The sequence below is a fragment of the Labrus bergylta genome, chromosome 5 (assembly GCF_963930695.1).
Source record: "Labrus bergylta chromosome 5, fLabBer1.1, whole genome shotgun sequence".
NCBI classification, from domain to species: Eukaryota; Metazoa; Chordata; class Actinopteri; order Labriformes; family Labridae; genus Labrus; species Labrus bergylta.
The window spans coordinates 11252606-11274501 of record NC_089199.1 but is presented as its reverse complement, the minus strand read 5'-3'; the positions used below and the strand labels follow the sequence as shown (position 1 = coordinate 11274501).

Below are 21896 nucleotides of genomic sequence, written 5' to 3'. Positions count from 1 at the left end.
TGACTTTAGATTTCATTATTTGTCAAGTCTGATTTTAGTCTAATTATTTAAAGAGGATAATCTGTTCATTTCACTTTTTTTTCTAATATACAGTATATATTTAAATTCAATCAAATCAAGTTGGTTGAACACAGGACTACTTAACATAACAATACTTATGGCCTTGATTTGATCTGTAACAATGAACAATATTATCTACCATCTTTTTTATCCTTCTATTCTCCCTTTTACAGCATTACAAAAAAAAGACCTAACATTAAATAAAATGCAGCTGTTGGGCATGTGCTTTGAAAGATGTATTAGAATTCATTTTCCCTTTTAATATTTAGTGATAAATACTGACTGTGTTGTAGCAACAACAAATGCTAATTTTAAATAACCTACACCACATATAGTATATATCTAAATGTTTCTATACACGTACAAATCCTCTTTAAATATATCCCATTATATTTTGTTCTTAAACTAAAATAGATATTCTTACACTCAACTCTTGCTCCACTTAAAGGCAAACACATGATATTATGTTGAATATGTGTTGTTTTAACTGTGTAAATGGATATTTCACTAAAGCAGCTTCTTGTAGGCCTCGGACTAAATAAAAGGCTATGACCAATCTGAAAAACAACAACTATAATTTATATTAAGTTTCACACATCTTTTTACTGTTAATAGAAGGTTGTCATATTGACATATATTGAATATTCCTGTTTGTTTGTTTTTTAGAAATGTTGTCTTTTTGATTTACACAACGGCCTGGTAAGAGTGTTATTAGGCCCGATTAGATCATTAATCATAGATTATCACATGAGGTCAAGCAGCTGCTGGAGATGCTTGATAAACAATGACAAGAAAATTTAATAGATAAGCTTGTAATGCTTTCATAAGCAATTATTGGAAATCCATTTGATCTTGTTGAAATATTTTCAGTTTTGCATTGAAAATGATCCATTTACTTTAAAAGTTCAAGCCCTATGTTGCAAAGTGTTTCCTTAAAACTATTTAACCTGTTTACCATTCTGTAATAAATAAAAAATAATTAGGAAAATATGTGATCCTAACCATGTTGTTAATGTCTTCTCAGTAATAAGGATTGCATTTATTAACATAGGCGTATAGGTATTTAATTTATTTATAAAATGTCCGCTTACTTTACATTAATATGAATTGAAATTAAAGGAATTTTAAAAAATCACAACGTTAATATAAAATATATACTGAGCATTTGTGGCCATGAAGAAGAATTTGTTGAAAATGATTTGTAGACCTTGTGGAAACTCTGCAGCTGTTATAAAGGCTGTTACACACTGCGGATATGAATAGTTTTGGTTGTAAAATTATGGAGATGTATGATCTGTGGATAACTGCTCAAAGTCTTTGCATTCAATTGAAAACAAATGGTTTGTCAGCCATTCCCCCCTCCCCATAGAATAAATGTATAGCTTTGAGAAAAGACAGCACAGGGTTAACATCCACAGACTTACCACCCGGATGCAGTCATTCACATGGTCTGACAGCATCTGGTGAACAGAGCCTTTAAATCCCATCCCTGCAAAGCCGAACAGACAGCTCAGGGAACCAACCGCGTGCATCATCTTTAAACCACTCGGCCAATCGTCAGCGTGGAGGGGGCGGGACTTAGCTGCACGGATTTCTTGTTTGCAGCATCCCTTGAGCAGCCTCTGTTTGGGTGAAATATAAGAAAGGGCAAGACGGGGGCGGTACATGCTAGGAGGCAACCGGAGACCGGCATAGGGATCTCTCTGGGGCTGCCGGGATAGGGTTACTTTGGTATGTGGAGGTTATCTTCAGAGAAAATGGCTGTTTCTTCAATGTAAACAGCCTGAGCTCTATATTGCTAAAGGGGGGGGGGAAGAGAAGAAGAGGAGGAGGAGGAGGAGCAGCCGCTGGAGGAAATGCTGCCTCTTCCAATGATATTTTCCTTTCTTTAGCTAGCCACGGCCTGCCTGCAGCAGCTCACATCTGAAGTCATGCATGTTGTATGTTGAGGTACGTATGCATCTCTAATCTGAAAGGACACACTGGTCACGTTGGCAGGATTATGGATCAGCTGTTTGCACAGGACAGCTGAGACAGAACATCTTGACTAAAAATAACATCTTGTGTATCAGTAACGCACACTAATATGGCCAATAACATGATAAATACACAAATGCAAGAGTGAACGTCGCAGGCTTTGTCTCGTTGCAGTGCACGGATTGTTAACCAGACAACAGCAATGGCTAAATCCAGCCTTTCTTCTCATTGGTTGTATGCCTCAGCTGCACATGTTCCTCATTAGGAACACAAGCACACAGGATGCACTAAGGAGAGAGGAATGGCTCATGTGACTATTTTCACTAGCTTCCTGTGCCACCATGTATAAGAGTTTTAAAATAAAAAAGCACATTCATGGTTTTAAAGCTCCTCATGTAAAATGTTGCTCTTCATTCTCATGGAATGTGAGTGGGTGGGAGGTACATGCACTAAGCACTGGATGCAGTGGATATTTATGGAAACAGTGTGTGTGTGTGTGTGTGTGTGTGTGTGTGTGTGTGTGTGTGTGTGTGTGTGTGTGTGTGTGTGTGTGTGTGTGTGTGTGTGTGTGTGTGTGTGTGTGTGTGTGTGTGTGTGTGTGTGTGTAAGGTAGTGTGTAAGTGTGTGTGTGTAAGTGTGTGTGTTTGTAGGTTTGATTTTGACATATGAACACGCTGCCAACACATTTCCTCACTGTGCATGTTACAGTTTAAGCGGTTACTATTCCTCTGTATTTTATCAAGTTTGTTATGCCACTTTCCTCCTGTGCCTTTTCTACCCACATCCTGCCCCAAACATCAACCGCAACCTTACTGGCACACCCGCCAAGTTTTGAATAAAATCGAGGGCGGGCTGTGCCGAAATTTTATAAATAAGTTTTCATATTTTTCAGAGAAACATTTAAACGAATTATCAGTACACAGGCAAACACCGCAATGATATTTTGCATTTTAGTTTTAGCTGAAAGATGCACAAACCTTCATTTATACTCTTCTGTGCATGCCTGATAAAAACATGCTACTGTATGTGCGATAAATGTCCCAGTTGAATCCAAAATAAATCCAAAATGGGTTTTTTTTCACCATTAAATTAGCAACATTAAATCTGAGGTTGGCTGATAGTTGGCTTGTAAACATGGCTACTCTATACATCTAGTTGGTAAAATGTAGGCATTCTGAGGGAGAAAGCATTGCTTGTGTACATACATTTTTCTATATTGTGATGAATTTAGTCTTTTGCAATTGTCTATTGCGAATGCCCATATAGCGATAACAATGAAAATGTAATTGATTGTGGAGTCCTACTCCCTAAAATGTATATTATTTTTCAAAAAAACACCCTTTGTGAAATTCCCTTCCAGTGAAACTATTAGTGTTTGAATGCTTCTGATGAGTTTAGTTAGATTTATGCACAACTTCAAGCACTTTGTAATAGTGTTGCAAAAGATACTACAAAAGTAAAGCTCCAATCTATTATTTGAACACATAAGATTACAAATAAGTGAAGTAATCCTCCATTAAACATCTACTATGTGCCTTTTTTGTTTCAGTTTTATTCTCCTGATTTTCTGGCCAAAGCTTCATCGATGCCGCAGCAGACCTCAAAGCCGAGGGCCGACAGCTGCGTCGACCATGAGACGCACTAGAGGCTGAGAGACGACAGAAACATCCACACACAGATTGAAAACACATCCTTCAGTTAAGACAGTTACACCTAACCATGGCTGTAACTGCTGCTAAGACCACTCTAAGTTTTCTTTCCACAACTTCCACGGCTACCACAGTCCCCTCCTTCCTGACGAGTGTGTCCGCCAGAGAAAATATCACCTCCAGAACAACATCAATGACTGTTACCATAACAACAAACGAGACCAGCTTCAACGCCACCTCGTTTCCAGAGGCAGTGATCGAGGGCTCGGGAATGGGAATTGTGCTCGTTCCCTTTGGTATCATCACTGTTATCGGCTTGGCAGTGGCAATTGTAAGCAATTGTTTAGATATTGTTTCTAAAATTGCATTTGATGCAGAGGAAATGAATTCTCTCTGAAACGACTGGATCTTCTAGATGTAGTGCATAATCTATATCATGATTAACACATGTGTTGTTAGCTCAGCCTAATGCAAAGTTACGCCCATTCTTTGGAAAAGTTCTATCTAAGCACCATTACTGTGTCTCATTATATCTCTTTCCCCCCTCTATCCTAGATGCTGTATATTCGGAAACGGAAGCGGTAAGTTAGAAAAATGTATCTGCTGGCTATGCAACAAGTCTTAGAGCCCAAGTTTACGACATGCCATTGGTTCCAGTAATTTGATTATTTGCTAAATTTATTTAAAAGATACACTATTAAAGATGTCCACGACAAAAATGTGTTACATATTTTTTTGTCTTTCTAAACACAGATGTGTATGTAGAGATTGTGGGAGTTAGCATTAGCATAGTAAAAGTTGTAACAGAGAAATTGTCAGTTTTTGTACATTACTGGGCTTGGAGCTTCTTCCACTGTCCACCAAAACTGCTAAACACTGACAAAAAAATCAAAACAACCAATGCTGTGTCAGCAGTTACAAGCTGGCCAGCTCAATAACAACATCAACACCCCTGATAGTTACATTTACCATTCCAATAGTTGTTTGTTTAGTAAACAACAGACTACTGGTCTGAATCTGTCTGAGGCTCAAACACATGTGTCTTCTTTGTGTAGCTCTTAATGTTACCTGTAATACTGTCAATGCACGCTACTCTTCTGCTCATCATCCTCATGCTCATAGCATTTGTAGTGTGGACGGGATGCTCATGAAGGTAGCCCTAACCCTAACCTTTTGTAAAGTTTTTGTTAATGATTACCAAACGATATGTAAATCTTAGAGATCGTTTATAAAACATCTACTGTGCAAACATTAGGGGAACTTTAATTAAAGCAAGTCACGCTGTTTAGTTTATGGGGCTGTATATTATTTTAGTTTATTTTGAGTTTGCATTATAAGTGTTGCATCAAAAACTAAACAAATATCCATTAAAATTTAATCAAAGACGTTTTGGTAACACGAGTCATTAAGAACATTGGAGACAGTTTAGAAGGCTGAGGTTTTGTAAAGGCCAGTGTAACAGCCCAAAATATAAAAAAAACTACTCCCTAAACTACACCCAGGGTTAAAGTGGGCTAGCCTTTTTTTTTACCCCCAAGTACATTCTTGGGTAGTCCAGTTTATACACTGGGGTATGAAACAGGCTAGGCTATTTTATACCCCCCTTAGGCCATAGTTTATTCCGCCACACACACACACACACACACACAGAAACCAGTCCTATGAGAGTTCTGTTATAGACTCAATGGTCTGAGAAACTATCTTAATTTGAAATTTAAAAAAAAGGTAGAAACAATTGTATTTCTCTTGCTGACGACACAACCTTATAAACTAAAATACAAAACTATTTCAAGTGAAGGTTACAGTGAAGCACAAAACATACCTAAACACTGGTTTCAACATGTTCACTCATGGCTAGTGTTCACTGGGTTTTGGGCTAGCCCAAACTATCCCCTTTGGTATTAACATGATTAGCCTAAAATATAGCCTTTTTTTTTTTTTTTTTAATTAGGGTTTCTCCCTTCCTCCTTTTTTAACCAACTGGGTAACCCCTTAAATGAAATCAGCCATACTTTGTTCTTCCTGCCGTGTCTTCACCTTTGATCTCTGTATGTGCAGGCTGGAGAAGCTAAGGCACCAGCTCATGCCCATGTACAACTTTGACCCGGCTGAAGAACAGGATGACCTGCTGGAACAGGAACTACTGGACCACAGCCGGGAAGGCAGCCTCACGGGTCCCAATGCCAAGGTAGGCTCAAAAGTGTTTGGTAGAAAGTGCAATTTAAATAAAAAAAAAAAAAAAATCCTAACATAAATCAATGTTTGCCTTTGGACATTATTATCTTGAATGAAAATTCTCCCATTCAGACCAAAATGTGAATGAATTTCTGATCACAAATTCCATGATGACCTTATTTGATAATCCTCAATATTCCAAATCGGAATCAAGGAAAAGTCTCTTTTAGTGACTGAGACATATTTCACAAAGCAAAAAGTAGAATATCACATTTTGTTTATAATCTGTTGGATGCATTTGCGGTGTGTGAAGTAGTTCTCATTGTGTCTGTATTGTATAAACAGTTTGTTGTTATAATGGTAAAGGATCTATTTTTGCCTCATTTACAGAAATCTTTGCTGTTTTTTGAGCGACTGTTGCTTTCTGTCATCACTTTTTTTAAATTTTGGCTATTAAGCTGTAACCATCGTGATGTTTCTTTATTCTTTTATTTCTTTGAAGTTTTGACAATGGCATAGTGGTGAAGACGAGCATGGTAAAGTATCACCTGTGGATCTTTCTACCACCATGGTTCTCTCAGCCTCTTTTTTTCCCCCCCCACCATCCTCATACTTAGATTATTTCAGAATCTCAACCTGAAATTATCTTGAGGTTCATTTACATCAACTAATACTTACGAAATTAGATCACATAGCAAAAACACCACCAAACATACATTTAAATAATCTTTCATCTTTTTCCCCTTTTTCTCCCTTTACTGAATAATTTCATGTCAAATGTCCCAGGGGCCACATGTGCACCAGACGTATGCAAAACAACACCTCTGCTTTCATTTTTTAATCATCACATCCAATCAACAATTACAAAATACACCAGCAAAGATGGAAGACTCTGGATATTATTATCAGAAGAAGGTTTATTGCCAAGTAGGTTTTTTGACATTCAAGGAATTTTGCTTTGTATCTAGTTGCAAAAAGCTAACAAACATAGTATAAAGACTTCTGAAGAAGTGCCAGTTATGAATAGGAAAGATAACCAAATACGATTCATGCACTTCAGTCATAGCCCTCTTTATAGTCTTGTTCTGTAGCTTTCATGTGTACACTGCACTACACTATGGTAATAGAACAAACACTGCTCCTTTATGAAGTACATGAGTGCAAAGAAAAGCTCATATAAATGCTCCATTCCAGACCAACGTGTCAATCAGCATCAACTTTTTATTATCATCCTATTTTGACTTTATTTGTACCTTAACAGTTTGCATCCTTTTATTGATGTACACACGTGGCCTCTGGTGGATACATTTTCTCTGGTTCCTGTAATCCATCACAGTTTCTATCCTAAAATATTACGTCTGTTTAGCTGTTTTGATGGTCCTAAAATGAACATAACAGTTTGTTTCTGTGGGCACGACCAGCTGTTTCCACAGCGTCTTACAGCACAAGGCTCAAGTAACCACATTATCTTGCAGTCACTAACAGTTTTTATGTCTTCTCTGTCCTACTGCCCATCTCCTCTGCAGACACTCACAACCTCCCAGGGGACCACGCAGAGGCCCAGTCGTCTGGTCTTCACAGATGTAGCCAAAGCTCTCAACGCTTAACAGCTCTCTTTTATTAGTTGATTTCAGCTCGCAAGGGCCCACCCCACCGGCCCCTTGGACATATACAGACTGTTGCTCAGGAAGGAAAACAAAAAGGGAAAAATAGGACTGTTCTTTTGGAGCAACCAGAGCTGTTGTGTACGCTTCATTTCTGCGACACAGAACGCCACATGGAAGTGGAGTTCAAATGATTAATAAAAAAACAAAACTTGTGCATGTATGATGAGCGGAGAAAAAAAAGGGAGGCATCACATTTGATCTTGCACTGTTATCATAAGGCACACAAATGCATTGTGATGCACCTTTATGAATCATGTTGTGTTATTGCTGTTGAAATGTTTGGTAGCTTGTCAGTGAAGTTCTTCTGAGCTTCAGTATCTTCTTCCATATTTGTTAAGAGAGAAGTATACTTTTGTCTTATACTGATTGTGTGGTCTCGTGTCTCTGACAAGCTTGAATCCTGGAGATGTTACCATCCTTAACTCTTCCTCTCTATTTTGTTTCACAGTTTGTTCTTTTTGGGTAATGAAGGATTGTGTTTGTCTGTATACATTAAATTATTTAAACTGACTTGAACAGTTTTGTTGTGTGTGTGTGTGTGTGTGTAAAGAATCCGTGACAAAGGAGAGCTGGTAGCTGTGATATTTTATTGATAAGCAATAAAAGAAGCAGAATAACACAAATCACATGGTAAAGAATCATAACAAAATATATATCACAGGTTTGTGAGTTGTATTAATGAAGTGGATGAGGACACATCAATAACATAACTACAAAAATGGTGTTAAAAGTAAGGCATAAAAGATGATTTCTCAAGTTACAATTCAACTTTTTTAATAGTTGAAAATAGATCAAGTACTGTATGTAACTATATATCATTATCAGTAAGATCACAGAACAACATCGTCCCCATAATAGAGAGTAAATATCCAGACACAGCTCGTGTAAAATTACAGACATTGTCTCGACTGTAGTTTCATGAAGAGGCACCCTTCAGGCTGACTTGCATTCATTGTGGTAACATGAATGTAGTAAGATGAGATGAGTGGACTACAACAGTACTAGTTTGACAGTTACTTTTTTTTTTTAAGATTTCATGATCTACATCACCTGTAAAGAAATGTAAGGTACAACGAGCCACAACTTTCCTCAGAGATGTCCCGGGCTTGTTAGTTTTCAGAGGTAGTCCAGATGGCAAAACAAGTAAAGTCAATGCAATTGAACAAAAAAATATATAGATATCTTTATGTAAATGAACTATGGCAGCAGTGTATGTCAACAATGCTGAAATACATACATTTAATGGGATACAAAAGATCTTCAGTGATAAAATAAGTAATTTTTTTAAATGGAAATGGGTACATACAGTAAATGATTGAGGATATTCAAGTCATATAACACATAGAAAGTGATATGTAGTTCATGTTGTATAAGAAATTTAACATGATTAATGATATAAGAGTCAAAAACGTAGGACTTTTAAGTATTTGTAGCTAATTGTCAGTTTAAGTGAAAGAAAAAAAATCTTCAGAGTATCAAAAATTCTTTTTTTTAGAAACAGGGGAGGTGATAAACTACTTCATTACCCCCCCCCCCAAGTTAAACAACAAGATGCCCATGTTTTTACAGGTTCACTACAAATGTTCAAATGATATCCCTCAAGTGTTGTTTCTCCTAAATTACAGTGATGCATACTTTTGTTTCTCTTTAATCTCAACAGAGGGGACCACAAACACGATTTCATTCATTCGCACTGAGGGGGCCAGCAGCAGTCCCAGGAACAGATGTGTTAAAGCCTTAGTACAGTAATAAGATAACTAAACTATACACCTGACTTGGCATTACACAAGCTGATGACAGCTGTGCTTGCTTTTATTATTCAAATACGAGGTTTAGTAGGTTTAGTCAAAGTTTTGTTTTGAATTTCAAAGCTTAAGAATCAGGTTTACTTCATAAGAAAACAAAAAAGATGAACATTTTTATAGATAAGCTTTCATCAGAGATCAGAAAAGCCATTAAGCCAATATGCATAGATGTAGTCTTTAAAACTGCAGCTCTCTGTTTAGGTGGCAAATGTGGGGGAATTATATATTACTAATAATACTAAGATTACTTCTTGATCTATACTTGCAGTCCTAAATATTGTTTCTGATTAAGAAATGATAGAAATAAAACAGTTATTTTTCTACCGCCCCACACGGTATGGCATCAGCAGTAAGCTAACAAGGTAAGCTAATGTTAGCAAACTTTAGATAAATGATAGTGAGTTAGCACATTGACTCTACAGCTGCATTTGAGTTACTCCACTTACTACACGTCTGCATTAACATTACTGTCACAGCTGTCAGTGTTCACCTCAAGTGATCTGTTCCACTTTCCACAAAGGAAAGGAAGGAGAAACTTGAGGCATTTTTTATCTTCAAAAATTGGTCAAACAAAGAAGGCACAGTTTAAGTATGGATTAATAACCCTTAAACTTAATAAAGTTACTGGGCATTTTTTCATAAAAGGTAACTATGGTGATGATGTTTTATGGTTTTCCCTTTGTGTCATGTATTTCAGCACTATGTGGTTACTTGCTGCCGTTTCTTATAAATCACATGGATTAAGAGTGTCACACAATACAATTTACAGTGTAAGAATCAGAAAAATACATGATGTAGTAAAAATGAGAAAGGAGTAAGCGACCCAAAAACAAACAAACAACAACAAAAAAACAAGTATTTCATAAGGAAACTACACCCTAAAAAGCAAGTATTTCATCAAGTTGTTGTAAACCATTGGCTGCAATTTTCATTTCCCAGGAGAACATACAAAGTCTCACTTCAGCTTGAAACAAATACAGTTTTTTGTTTTGTAAGAAAAGACACTTTTATTTCTGCACTGCTGGTACAATCCTGTCCAGGAGTGTACCTCCTGTTCTGTGTGTATGTTGGCCTTTAAACCTTTTGCCTGTCTGTGTTGCATATCTGCACATGAACCTGTGTGTTTGTGTGTGTGTGTGTGTGTGTGTGTGTGTGTGTGTGTGTGTGTGTGTACAGTAAATGTGTGTTTAGCTGCTGCTGAGGGAGTGGAACATTACTTTGATGGAGATCGTCTGTCTTTTGTGTTGCTGAGGTAGAATGAGATATTAAGAAAGTGAGGGCAACAGGTTTAAATGAGGTCTTTGTGTCAAGGCATACTGGTAATGTCAAATACAGATCAGAAATGCACAACAAACACAGCACAATAATTATTACTGAGTAGACTGACAAAATGTTCCTGAATAGTTTTGTACCTGAGGTTTCAGTATGGTGTAAAAGCACGGTAATAGTAATATCCTGAGTGTGGTAAAATGACATGTCAACTCTGTTGTTGACCAAACATTACATGAAAGGTTTCTTTCCAAAATGAGACATCAAGTAAAAACGTCTGACGCTTTTATTTTTAAAAGTAGCTGCTGGTTGAAAGGGTAAAAATACTGAGTTTAAAAACCTGAATACTGTTCTTACTTTGACTGACATGTGAGTTCATGTTTTTATTTCATTTATTTCATTCTGAGTTAAGAACAGAGACGTTTCTCACCTCTTCATTAAGATATTTCATTTTGGAATCAAACCACTCACGTCTGAGTTCATAACAATGACTTCAGCGCACCATGTTTGTACTGTGACATTGATAAAAAAAAATGGCACCGTCTTGCTCCCATTTCACGTGAAGATTCATGACTCTGGTTTAGAAAAATGTTTCAATAAAACAGTTTGATTTGGTTCCTTTCATTTAAACACCTCTCACACCTCTCACAACCCCCAGCTCCTTCCCCTCTCCACACAATAACCACGCACACGCACGCGCACACACGCACAGGCGCGCACACACACACACACACACACACACACACACACACACACACACACACACACACACACACACACACACACACACACACACACACACAGTGAGAGGATCAGGGAGGCAGGAAACAGTTTAACATTTTGGGAAATACGCTTCTTTGCCTAGACTTAGACCCTCTTCAGAGAGTGTTTGGTTTTGACTGTGACTGAGAGTCATTTTGTGTGATCTGTTATTTTATTTAAATGCAGAAAGCTTTTTACAAGCTCCAAACACACCCCAGAAAACTTGTGTTTTAATGCCTTAAGTACTTTACATTTTAGCAAGAACCCTCTGAGGTCAAAAAATGAAAAATCATTGGTGTGTTGTTGTTTTTTTAAGCATTGTCTAGTGGTACAACAAAAGGTAGAGATATGTGAGTAAACCACACAGAGGATCCACATTGGGCCAAGGAAAAGTGATTCTGTGGCTCCCAGGGAACAATCAAAACACCCAATGGGATGCTCTTATTTCTTTTTAGGCTCCAACAAAAAAATAAGTGAGGTTTGCTTATTGCATCCCTCATGCAATAGAAAATAAATGTTAATTTAGCTTAGTTTAGCGTAAAGACCCTAAACAGATTAGCAATGCCATGTTCCAGCACCTTTTAAACTTTACAGTCATATGATAACTGTAAAAACTAAAACTGTTGCTTCTAAACTTTGTTTTTTGTACATATGAAACAATCTAAACATATCAAACTGTAAGCAGAGATACTTAAATGTGGATTCTGTAACCTTTTTTTTAATAGAGGCATGCTAGTTGTTTCCCTCTGTTTCCGGTCTTTGAGCCGGGCTAAGCTAACGAGCTGCTGATAGTAGCTAAATATTTACGGCAAGCTTTCGGATTAATCTTCTCTTGAGAATATTGGCAGGAAAGTGAAGAAGCGCATTTCTCAAGATGTGCAACTATTTTTGAAAAAGCCATATCAAATGATGTAATTCTTTCTATTTAAAAAACCAAACTTTTATAGTGAACCAACAAAACCAGGAATCAGTATTGGATTGGGAGAAGAAACTACTGTCTGCAATGATTTGTATTGTTGGTGTGTGTGCGTGTGTTCCTGAATCCCCATCACAGATAGGAGTCACGATGAACCCCTGTTTGTTTGAGGCCAAACCTTGAGGTAGGTAGAGAGGCGCCCTATCTACTCCCCTTTCTCCTGCGCTGGAACCTGAGATGACTCAAGCTGTGACGGACCCTCCTCAGCCTCTTCTGAAGGACCCTGAAACAACCAAAACCACTGTCACTTTGTCTGCCACTGTCCAGACTCTTTTAGACAAGTTAGAATGAGAAACCTAATGAATAAACGCTACGAAGAGAGAGACGAGAGAGAAGAGTGAGTTGAAACTTCATTGAGAGCGGGAAAGTCAGGTCCAGCTGTCAGACCTCGAAATGTGAGGAAGACGTCGGTTATGTCAGGAAACCAAGAAGACAGAGGAAGAGAACAGTTAGATCAGGTTTCCCCTCTCTCCATTGACTCATTCTTCCCCTTGTGTGCGTGCGTCTGAGAAAGGCAGTCTGTCTCAACAGTTTCAGTTCTTGAAGCATCTCTGACAAACTGCTCAGAGGATGTGATAAGGCGAACGAGGGGCATCACGTCAACTGCCCGCTTTGGTGATGAGCTGTTGAGCAACGTTTGCTTTTTGAAAAAACTAGCAGGAAGGCTTAAAAAGCAGAGAATTCTCAGAAACACCAGGGGTATAATGTATATATAAAAATACCCTGGATGTCACGAAAGGATGTTTGGAGGTGTATCTGAGGGATTCAACACCTCTATCTATGCACTTACACGAACTTGTCATATCCTCACGAAGTCAGTTTAGGCGAAGCACAAAGAATGTGTGCATTGGTTGTGTTGCTATTTGCACGAAAATGTGCCAAGGCAACAAAAATTTGAGCATTTAAATATTGTCCTGATAATAAACTGTGCTCTAGAGTTCAAAGTTCTGGTTGTTACATACGCAGTAAATGAAATCCAACGAGGCAAACATCTTGTTTTTCATAAAACTTGTGCTGTAAAACATAAGGCCTAGAACCGAAATAGATCAAACGTATGAATGTTTGTAAAAATGTACATTCAGTGTATCAAACATGCAAGGTTGCAATGTGAAGGCCACTATAAAAGTGTGCAGGAGGGCAAGGCCGAGGGCATTGAGAGGTCATTGCAATTTCATGCAAAAATCGAAAATGAGGGTTTGGTTCTCCTGAATATGCTATAGATCAGTATCATGGCTGTCAACAGGTTTTATAACAAGAGCGTCAGAATTACACCAGCTTTATTAAGAGCAGTCTGATGCTAAGATCAACTATCCGTTCTGACATTTTCACTTTGAATCTGTTGCTACACTACAGTTACAGACTGCCGTCACTTACGCGCTGTGCATGAGTGCGCATCGGATTTATAAACTTTATAAATAATTAGAGGACACAAACTTTAGTTTTCCTGTGATAATATCTTCTACCTCATGACGACAAAGTATTAAACATGTGGTATTGATATTAAAGCCTTAAATAAATACAAGTGTCAGATTCTCAACTTCTGAATGTATCGCTAGTCGGGGATAAGTGTGTTTAATAAGCTTGCATTTGAGTGTATTTGAAGGGGAAAATAGGCCTAATTGGAATCCTGAAGGTCATTGTTTGTTTGATGCTACAGAACAATCATGAGCTGAAGGGTTCAGTTTAGGTTATGTAGTTTAATGTCTTTGCTTAACACAAGCTCATTAAAAGCATGAAAGGCTGAATGAGATCATTTCTGCATATCAGCACTGCTTTAACATGGCCTACATCACAAATGGGACTGATATTAGTCAAAAGGTAAATGTGTGACACAAAAGGAGATTACTGTTCAACTGAATCAGAGGCTGCACCCCTCCTTAGTCACAGACTCTCTGAGGGACGTTAGCTTCAGTTTGGTGCATGAGCAGAGTACTTAAAACAAATTTAAAAAAAGTAGCTGAAGCATATTTTGGTTCATATGCAGAGTTTTAAAATGAAGGGGGGCCTAGAGGTTAAAGATATATAATGTCTTGATCTTGATCAAATAATGTATTAGTGAACATGACTTTGAGAGATTTGAAGAGATGCTGAGGGTTGTCTTTAGTTTATTACATACATACAACTTATTTCAGTAATTTTAACTAATTCAACTTAATCACAGTCATTTTTACTCTGGTTTAAAAAATGCCACATAAAAACAAAAAGTAGACCACCCTTAATAGATTTAGTTTCCTCACCTGCTGCTCTTCAGTCACTTCTTGGACTACTTTCTGGGGCTGAGGACAGAGAGGAAGCGGATTTAATTGATTTTGAAAGAAGCCACCCTATAGGACTGCACAGCTCCAGCAGACACTCTGGAGGCCTCACACACATGCATTTACAATTAACTCCATTATGTCTCAAACTGTCAATGATTGCCCCATACCCATTTCCTCGGTCGCCCACGTGGTCGTCTCTCCCCAACGGGTTCTACCTTCTGAGAAAGAACACAGGAATGGTTAAGGGGAAGTTTCAGATTTTTACCTGACCAAAGAGATTTAAAAAAAAAAAGAGTTTAGTAGTTTATAAGGCTTATGTTGAGTATTATATATAAGACTTTTGCAGAATCCATTTTTAATGCTAAAACTTCTGCAGGTTTACAGGGACTGTTCTCTTAAGATCTTTAGAGGTTTTTTTTTCATTTATAAATTGATTGAATAAAACAAAAAAGTTATTTGGTAATACTTATATTATTATTTACATTATTATTTATTTATTATTATTATGTCCTGCATGGTTATCATTTACTAGACTTTAAAGGGGACAGAACTATATATTTTTCCCCCTGGTTAAATCATCACTTGACATGTCAGTCATGCAGTTTTTATAGTTTTAACTATGTGTACATCTTATTAGACATTCAGACATTCATTATTGTCTTTAATGAAAATCTAACTCTAAAAACAGCAGAGCCTGCATGTGAACTCATTTTTCAAATACACTTGATTTGCATTATTTGGCTGCATCCAAGCGCTAACGTGGTGGTGACACGTAGTTAATGATGGCCGGTGACTGATGTTAGGTCAAAGGTAAATTACCTGAAACATTTTGGGGTCTTCGTGACACTGTTAATGTTAGACTTAGCTTATGGAAGCAATTAAGTAAACCAGAAATTTGCAAGCAACAATGGTTTTTTTGTCAGGCTTTTGGAAACACAAAGAGAACTGTCTTTAGCCATGACACCTCTCTTAAGAGCAAAAGCCAGCAAGCAACATATCCATGACCCAAATGATGGAATAATTAAAGTTTTGAGACATCACAGCTAACTTAGCATAAAAAACGTCATGATTTGTGTTTTTTTTTAGGCCTGTGCCCACTGACAGAGCTGTTTACATCAATTAAAAATGTATCTCAGGAATACAATGACTGACTGACAAGACACTGAGTGGAAAAACTCTGATGAACACCAGTTATTTTTGAGTTATATGCTGTTCTGCAAGGTAACTAACAGGTAAAGGCTGAATTCACTTCAAACAGATAGGAAAGCTGTTTATTCTTATTTTCTTATCTGGATTTTTGATAGTTTATCATGGCAGATATGTTTTGTCGCTGTATAGCCTCTTTTGCAGCTGATAGTAGAAAAAATAGTTACTAAGTGATTCAATCAGTTTCCTGCTTGATACCAACGTATTATTCACATATTCTGTACAATGTTCATGTTGTTTGTTGCTTACATATAGCTGGCTGTTGGTTTTGTTCAAGCATGCTGGCTAGCCATTAAAAATAACTGATGTTGAAAAATAAATTAAATAAAAGAGCGTTCTATCGCTCCCTCTCTCACTCACTCATGAGAGGAATCAAGACATTAAAGGTGATCTATATATGCAGGTGGATGGTTCTTGAGTGTAAACATGATCCTGCCCGCACCACTGATCATAGCCAGAGTAAAACTGTTTTAAACATCATCTATATTACAATATCAATTTTGAAGTGTAAACATTTAGATTTGTTTGAATAGCATGTGTGAATGCCGGCTCAAGCATGTATTTACAATGGTACAAGTTCAGTTGCTTTACCATAACTCTGTCTTAAGTGGGCGAATTAATATTGATTGTAGAAAACACTTTTTTGGAAGCCTTTGGAAGATGAAATGCTAATTCATACACATTGCTATTCACTATACACCCTACACATTCGCAGTTATTTATGCAAATCTTCTTGTTTTAGTGGTAAGAACTACTTCCTATAACAGCCATGGGACTAAGAATGATGTACCAGAGTCATTCTTTTGTTGATCAGAAGTGGACATGATTTCACTGAGGGTCGGATTGGGTGCCAAAAAAAACATTTCATTATTATTCCAACTGATTGCAAAGTGAAATGTGATTTATCCACTGCAGACACACGACAAGCAGCAGTGTCTAAAGTGTGAGGCCGATCCCATCAAGCAAAGATACTGTATATGACTCATTGACAAAAATAAATCATTTTTCTATTTTTCCAAGCTCCTTTCTTGTAGTTTGCGACTTTATAATTACACAAAATAACAGAGTCTTAAATTACCTTTAATCTAACAATTTCTGAATTTTGTCCATGAATACCTGTTGATTCAATGTGCCTTACAGAAGAACCCGACATTAAGATCCTATGACCAAACACTTGGCATTAAGGTCAGGAAAAATCTTCCTTAAGACAGAAACCTTAAGCAGAACCAGACAGATTGAAAATCAGTCATCATCTGCCTAGAACGGGGGACAGAGGGAGAAGCAGCTCAAGGATTCTGCCTGGTAAAGAAAGTTCTTAACACGCCACTGAAGATGCATTTATATGTGAGTTTAATTTTAATATTTTGGGTGGACTGTTGGAGATGTAGCTAATTTAAACTCCCTGATATACTGCTCATATTCTGTATCAGATTGTGGAAAACAAGAAAGTGCATTGAGCATAAAATGCTAACTGCAACATAACCAAAAACTATTTCTGTCCAAAGAATTGTGGTGAAAATACAACAAAACATTCCTTTAATGTGCAGTGCATTCAAAGTTAAACAGAAACAATGTCAATATGCAGGTATAGTAAATCAAAACTTATGTTAAGCAGCTAAAGATATACTTAAATTATTTCCACCTCTTGCTTCATGAGACGACCCTTCATTACTCAGAATAATCACAGCTGCCTCAGCACTGACCCACAGGCTGCAGCATGAGACATAAATACATTATTAAACGACAACGCTCAGATGGATCTGCTGTAGAAAAACTGGAAAGTTAAAGCCAATAAGTTCAAAGTCATATTTTATAAACATGTAAAAAGCACCACCGGTAGTTTTAAGATTGGAGTCTGGAGTGATGAAGGTCGGAAGTCAGAAATACATAGAAATTTACCATTGATGAAAAAAAATTCTTCTAATGGTATTTCCTGTGAGGATATTTGTGATTAGTTCACAGCAGTTTCAATAATTTAGTAAAATGTTAGTGTAGGTGCATAAATGTAGGATTCCTGATAAGTTCTGACATGTGAGGGTGTTGTTAAAATTCTTAGACTCAATTTTTATATCTAAGATACTTTGATCAGACACAACCTTCAGTGCAGTTTTGGGGCCTTTGTTCCTGCTGCCCTTCGGCCGTCCTCTCGGTCGCTTTGGAGTTGGTGGTCCAACAGGCTCCTGTAGAGAGAGAGGGGGGTTCAGTGTGTAGCCAGTTATTAACCATATAAGAAGCATTTGTTTCTGCAGCAATGTAACACATTATCAACAAGCTTTGTGTTTTAAAATGACTTTTCACATTTTTCAGATGGATGCTTTCTGTTCTAAATTCAAGATAGATACTGAGCAAATGTCTCTTTCCAAGACTGAAATGGTCGTACCTGCTGCTGTTTGCGCGGTCGGCCCCGGCCCCTGCGCTGAGGCTCAGGAGGTGACAGGGCAGTGCTTGGCTCGGGAGATGGCTCTTTGGTCCCACTGTCACTCATGCCTGCGTCTTTCCACCTGCTTCAAACAGTATGGGCATCAAAGCCTGGAGGAGCGGCCTCAAGGGCTTAAAGAGAAGAACCTGAGTATCAGAGGTTGCAGATGGAGCAAAGGAAAGTGGAAAAACAATTCTACTTTTGAATTCAGTGCTGCAATCATCTTTACAATAATATGCCTTTTAAAACCACTTTGATTGCTTTTTTTTTTTTTTAAACAATAGGCAAAATTATTTTTTAAACCAGTGCTTAATGTATAATGAAAAGGATAATTCAGAATAACACAGGACATTTTCCAAGAGCAAGCGTGGGAACTGCTTATACATAAGCCTTGGCACCCGGTGGATCGGAACACAGGCAGGGGTCTGGCAAATGCAGGGAAACATGAGAGTGGTGTCCAGCGACTAAAAGTAGCACAGATATTCACAACTCAATCTACCATCCAAAATCTGCATCTACTGTACTGCATGCTTCCTTTCCATCTGTCCACTGTGAGGAATTTCTCAATGGGTCTGTGCACATTGTGGGCGTGCTGATGCCGCTACAACTTTTAGTGTAAAACCAAGACCATAACTCACAACCACAAACACACCAAAATACTACAACATGAGGGGGGAAAAAATCACTGCATTTGATTGCATTAGTAAACTTTACAGTGGCAGCTTAAAGCTGATTAACAAATAGGTTTAGTGACAGAAATTTCAAACTGTTTTATAGTTTGAAAAAGAAAGGGAAAAAAAGCAACTTTTTGGGTGCAGCTTGTTCATTTTAAAGATTTGCTGCTTTCACTTGTCTGACATGGTGGTAAACAATTTCACAACAATATGTTAAGATAACAAGTTTATGACTTTAGAAAAACAGATATTTTACATATTTTTAATGTAGGCTATTATATAAGACAAATTAAACTCAATCCATCAAACAGTGTGAATCTATAAATTATTTAGAAAAGAAGAATCATCAGGTCAACACAAGAGAGTAAAAAGTAAAAAGGCTTGTTTGTTTTCGTGTTGTTTTATTGTTGTTTGGGTTTAATGCCTTGTTGTTGTGTATTCTTCTGCATGTGTCAAAGCACTCTGTATCCCATTGTTTTAAAAAGTGTGATACAAATTAAGTTATTATTAGCCTATAAGGAAAATGTTTTTTTTTTTTTTTTACTTTCATGAGACCAAAAACGCAAACATTCTTTGGAGAAAAAAAAAACATCCGATGGAAAAGTTTTGTGTTTGAAAAGATAATCAGTTGTTTTAAATAGTTGAAGATTAATTTTCTAATGATTAACTCATCGATAATGTATTTTTGTGTGTGCGTGAATCGTAGGTCTGGTGATTAATAGCACACATATAGCCCATGTTGTAAACAACATTCCGTTTGTAAAACTTTTTTTTTTTTTATCTTAACAGATACCTTAAAATGATATGTTATTATAGTTTGGTTGATTTTGCTAACACAGTAAGCCGTAAATGTCAACTTCACCCTGGCTGGTATAATGTCCCGTGGTGGTCGTTTTCCACAGCTTCGAGCTCCGTCAGGAATGTGCCAAACACTAATTGCCAACACAGCCTATCAAACTGGCCGCACTGAAGCAGGAAGTCAGAGTAATTTGAGAAAATCGACGTCCTCGAAGAAACAACTTAAAGCCAAACGCGACGCACGACGTCGTTTTGTCGCTTTTAAAACTAATTTCGGGGCCTCACAAACAGCGTCCTGCACGTTTTCTCATGCAGCAGCAGACCCGTCCGCTTAACTCGTCTGTTTGGCAGTGAAGTGCGGGACTGAATGTACTTTTTGCATATGGGCGGCAATAGCGACCATAAAAACACATTCTTTTACAGCCTTAAAAGAAGGTGCGTAAAGCGCTCGTGCAGGGTGTCCGTGCGCTTTAACCTTCCCCACTTACTTTAAGGTTTCTGGAACAAGTAAAACGCCGAAACACTCGAGGCTATCATTATTTTAAACGGAAAAGTCGGCTATCCCTACACAACATCCCCCTGCTCCCATCACTTGCGCAATCGATCTTATATGTGTTGTTTTTCTGCTAAGATAACGGGTCCACCAAAGAAGAAGAAGTGGATGAATAAGGTGTCCGCGAGAAATAGTTAACCGAAAAGGACAAAGGCGAGGAACACAGGTGCAAAAGCTCTCTTTTCAAAGCCAGCCTGGACATACACACATAGCCTACACACTCACACACACACACTATATGCATTCAGGCTATAGGCTCCATGTTCAGCCTGAGTGATCCTGTTCATGCAGGCGACCTTAAACGCAACACAGAGCAGAGGGAGAGCGAGAGCTGAACTTACCTTGAGTCGGTTTGCAGTTTTACCTGGAAGTTCACACCGTCACCTCACTTTGTGCTCGTGCACAACTATGAAAATGTTAGTGTATCGACCGTCTCATTGGCTGGAATGAAAGGGTAAACTCTCTCTCTCTCTCTCTCTCTCTCGCTCTCTCTCTCTCCCTCTCTCTCTCTCCCTCCCCCTCGCTCTCTGTCTCCCCCTCTCACTCTCTCCTCCTCCTTCTCTAATCGGAAATGTGTGTGATCCCCCCAGACGTCCAGTCACGAATACCCCAGTTGCAGTATAATTGGGGGTTGTAGCTGAGCAGTATGCATTGCATACTTTCTCTATTAAAGCATGTTTCAAGAAGGAACAAGGGTAGGAGGGTTGAAACAGAGAGGACCCCGCCCCGAAAAGCTAACCGGACCACCCACAACAGAGGGAAAGACACACACACACACACACACACACAGAGTGAGAGAGGCATCAGACATGTGGGTAAAGTCTGGTTCCGAAGTTCCCAAAGCTGGGTCCGAGCACAGGGAAGTTCCCTACAGAAGGGGGAAATAAAGAAAGTGGAAATGATGGTAGTCTTTTGAACGCAGAGGTTTCGCTCTCACCAACAGTGATACAGATACAATGCTGCCAGTCAGAACAAAGGACACAAATGTCAAATGGGGATTTTCAGAACAAAGTGTACATGGTAGCAGTCTGATAAACAGTGTTGGAAAAAACTTTATTTAAATGGGTTTGCTCTAAGTGAAAGCATACATAAGAAGGGAGCAGATTTGTTTTGAGGAAAAGGAAAACTTTTCCCTTTAATTTCTCTTGTGCAAGCATGTGAAGTTTCTATTTCTCATATTCTGTAACCCCCCCCCCCAAACTTTATCAGATGTCATTGTTTCATGTTAATTAAATAGGAACTGAAAATAACACCTACTTTGAGGTAATGTAGGGTTTTTGGAACATACTTAGCCTCTTCTTGTTTTTCTTGTGCTTGTTTTGACATGCACGGTGCCTCCATTTGACTGATTTACAATGAATGTATATTCAGGTCTTCATGATTTTCAGAAATACATCTGGATATTTGCACTAACTGATAACTAGCGAGGGGAAGGTTTGAACTGCAGTGAGTGAATACACATTCCAGGGACGCCTTATGCTGAGGAGCTCATGGAGTCATGTCAGGTGAGTGAGCTGGCATGAGACCAAAATATAAAGCTTTAGGTTACAAACATGAAGCACAGGGCTCCATTTGAAGGGATAGCACTGTACTGTCAGTTTTATGGTTAAATTAATACAAAAACCTGATGGTTAGAATTTTTTAAATC

General features: G+C 38.0%; 2 protein-coding genes across 5 annotated transcripts; one reads left to right on the top strand and one right to left on the bottom strand.

Moving 5' to 3' along the window:
- The first annotated feature begins 1617 nt into the window (after nt 1–1617).
- On the top strand, nt 1618–8038 carry si:ch211-161c3.5 (uncharacterized protein C3orf18). Of its 2 annotated transcripts, XM_065954754.1 has the most exons (6): nt 1618–2010; nt 3587–4017; nt 4242–4267; nt 5745–5874; nt 6364–6397; nt 7388–8038. In XM_065954754.1, exons 2-5 carry the CDS (start codon nt 3757–3759, stop codon nt 6367–6369), a joined length of 423 nt encoding a protein of 140 aa, XP_065810826.1. In that variant the 5' UTR covers nt 1618–2010; nt 3587–3756; the 3' UTR covers nt 6370–6397; nt 7388–8038. The 2 variants fall into 2 exon arrangements, with proteins under 2 accessions (XP_065810826.1, XP_020484723.1); XM_020629067.3 differs by lacking the exon at nt 6364–6397 and having other exon boundaries at nt 1627–2010.
- A 60-nt stretch (nt 8039–8098) lies between these two features.
- Nucleotides 8099–20887, bottom strand: si:ch211-161c3.6 (high mobility group AT-hook 2b). Of its 3 annotated transcripts, none has more exons than XM_029276290.2 (6): nt 20590–20887; nt 18185–18354; nt 17901–17984; nt 14766–14813; nt 14578–14616; nt 8099–12563 (listed from the first exon to the last, which is right to left on the bottom strand). In XM_029276290.2, the coding sequence occupies exons 2-6, from the start codon at nt 18287–18289 to the stop codon at nt 12486–12488; spliced, it is 354 nt and encodes a 117-aa protein (XP_029132123.1). In that variant the 5' UTR covers nt 18290–18354; nt 20590–20887; the 3' UTR covers nt 8099–12485. The 3 variants fall into 3 exon arrangements, with proteins under 3 accessions (XP_029132123.1, XP_020484764.1, XP_020484763.1); XM_020629108.3 differs by having other exon boundaries at nt 14766–14816; nt 18185–18369; nt 20590–20879; XM_020629107.3 differs by having other exon boundaries at nt 14766–14816; nt 20590–20873.
- Nucleotides 20888–21896: the final 1009 nt, after the last annotated feature.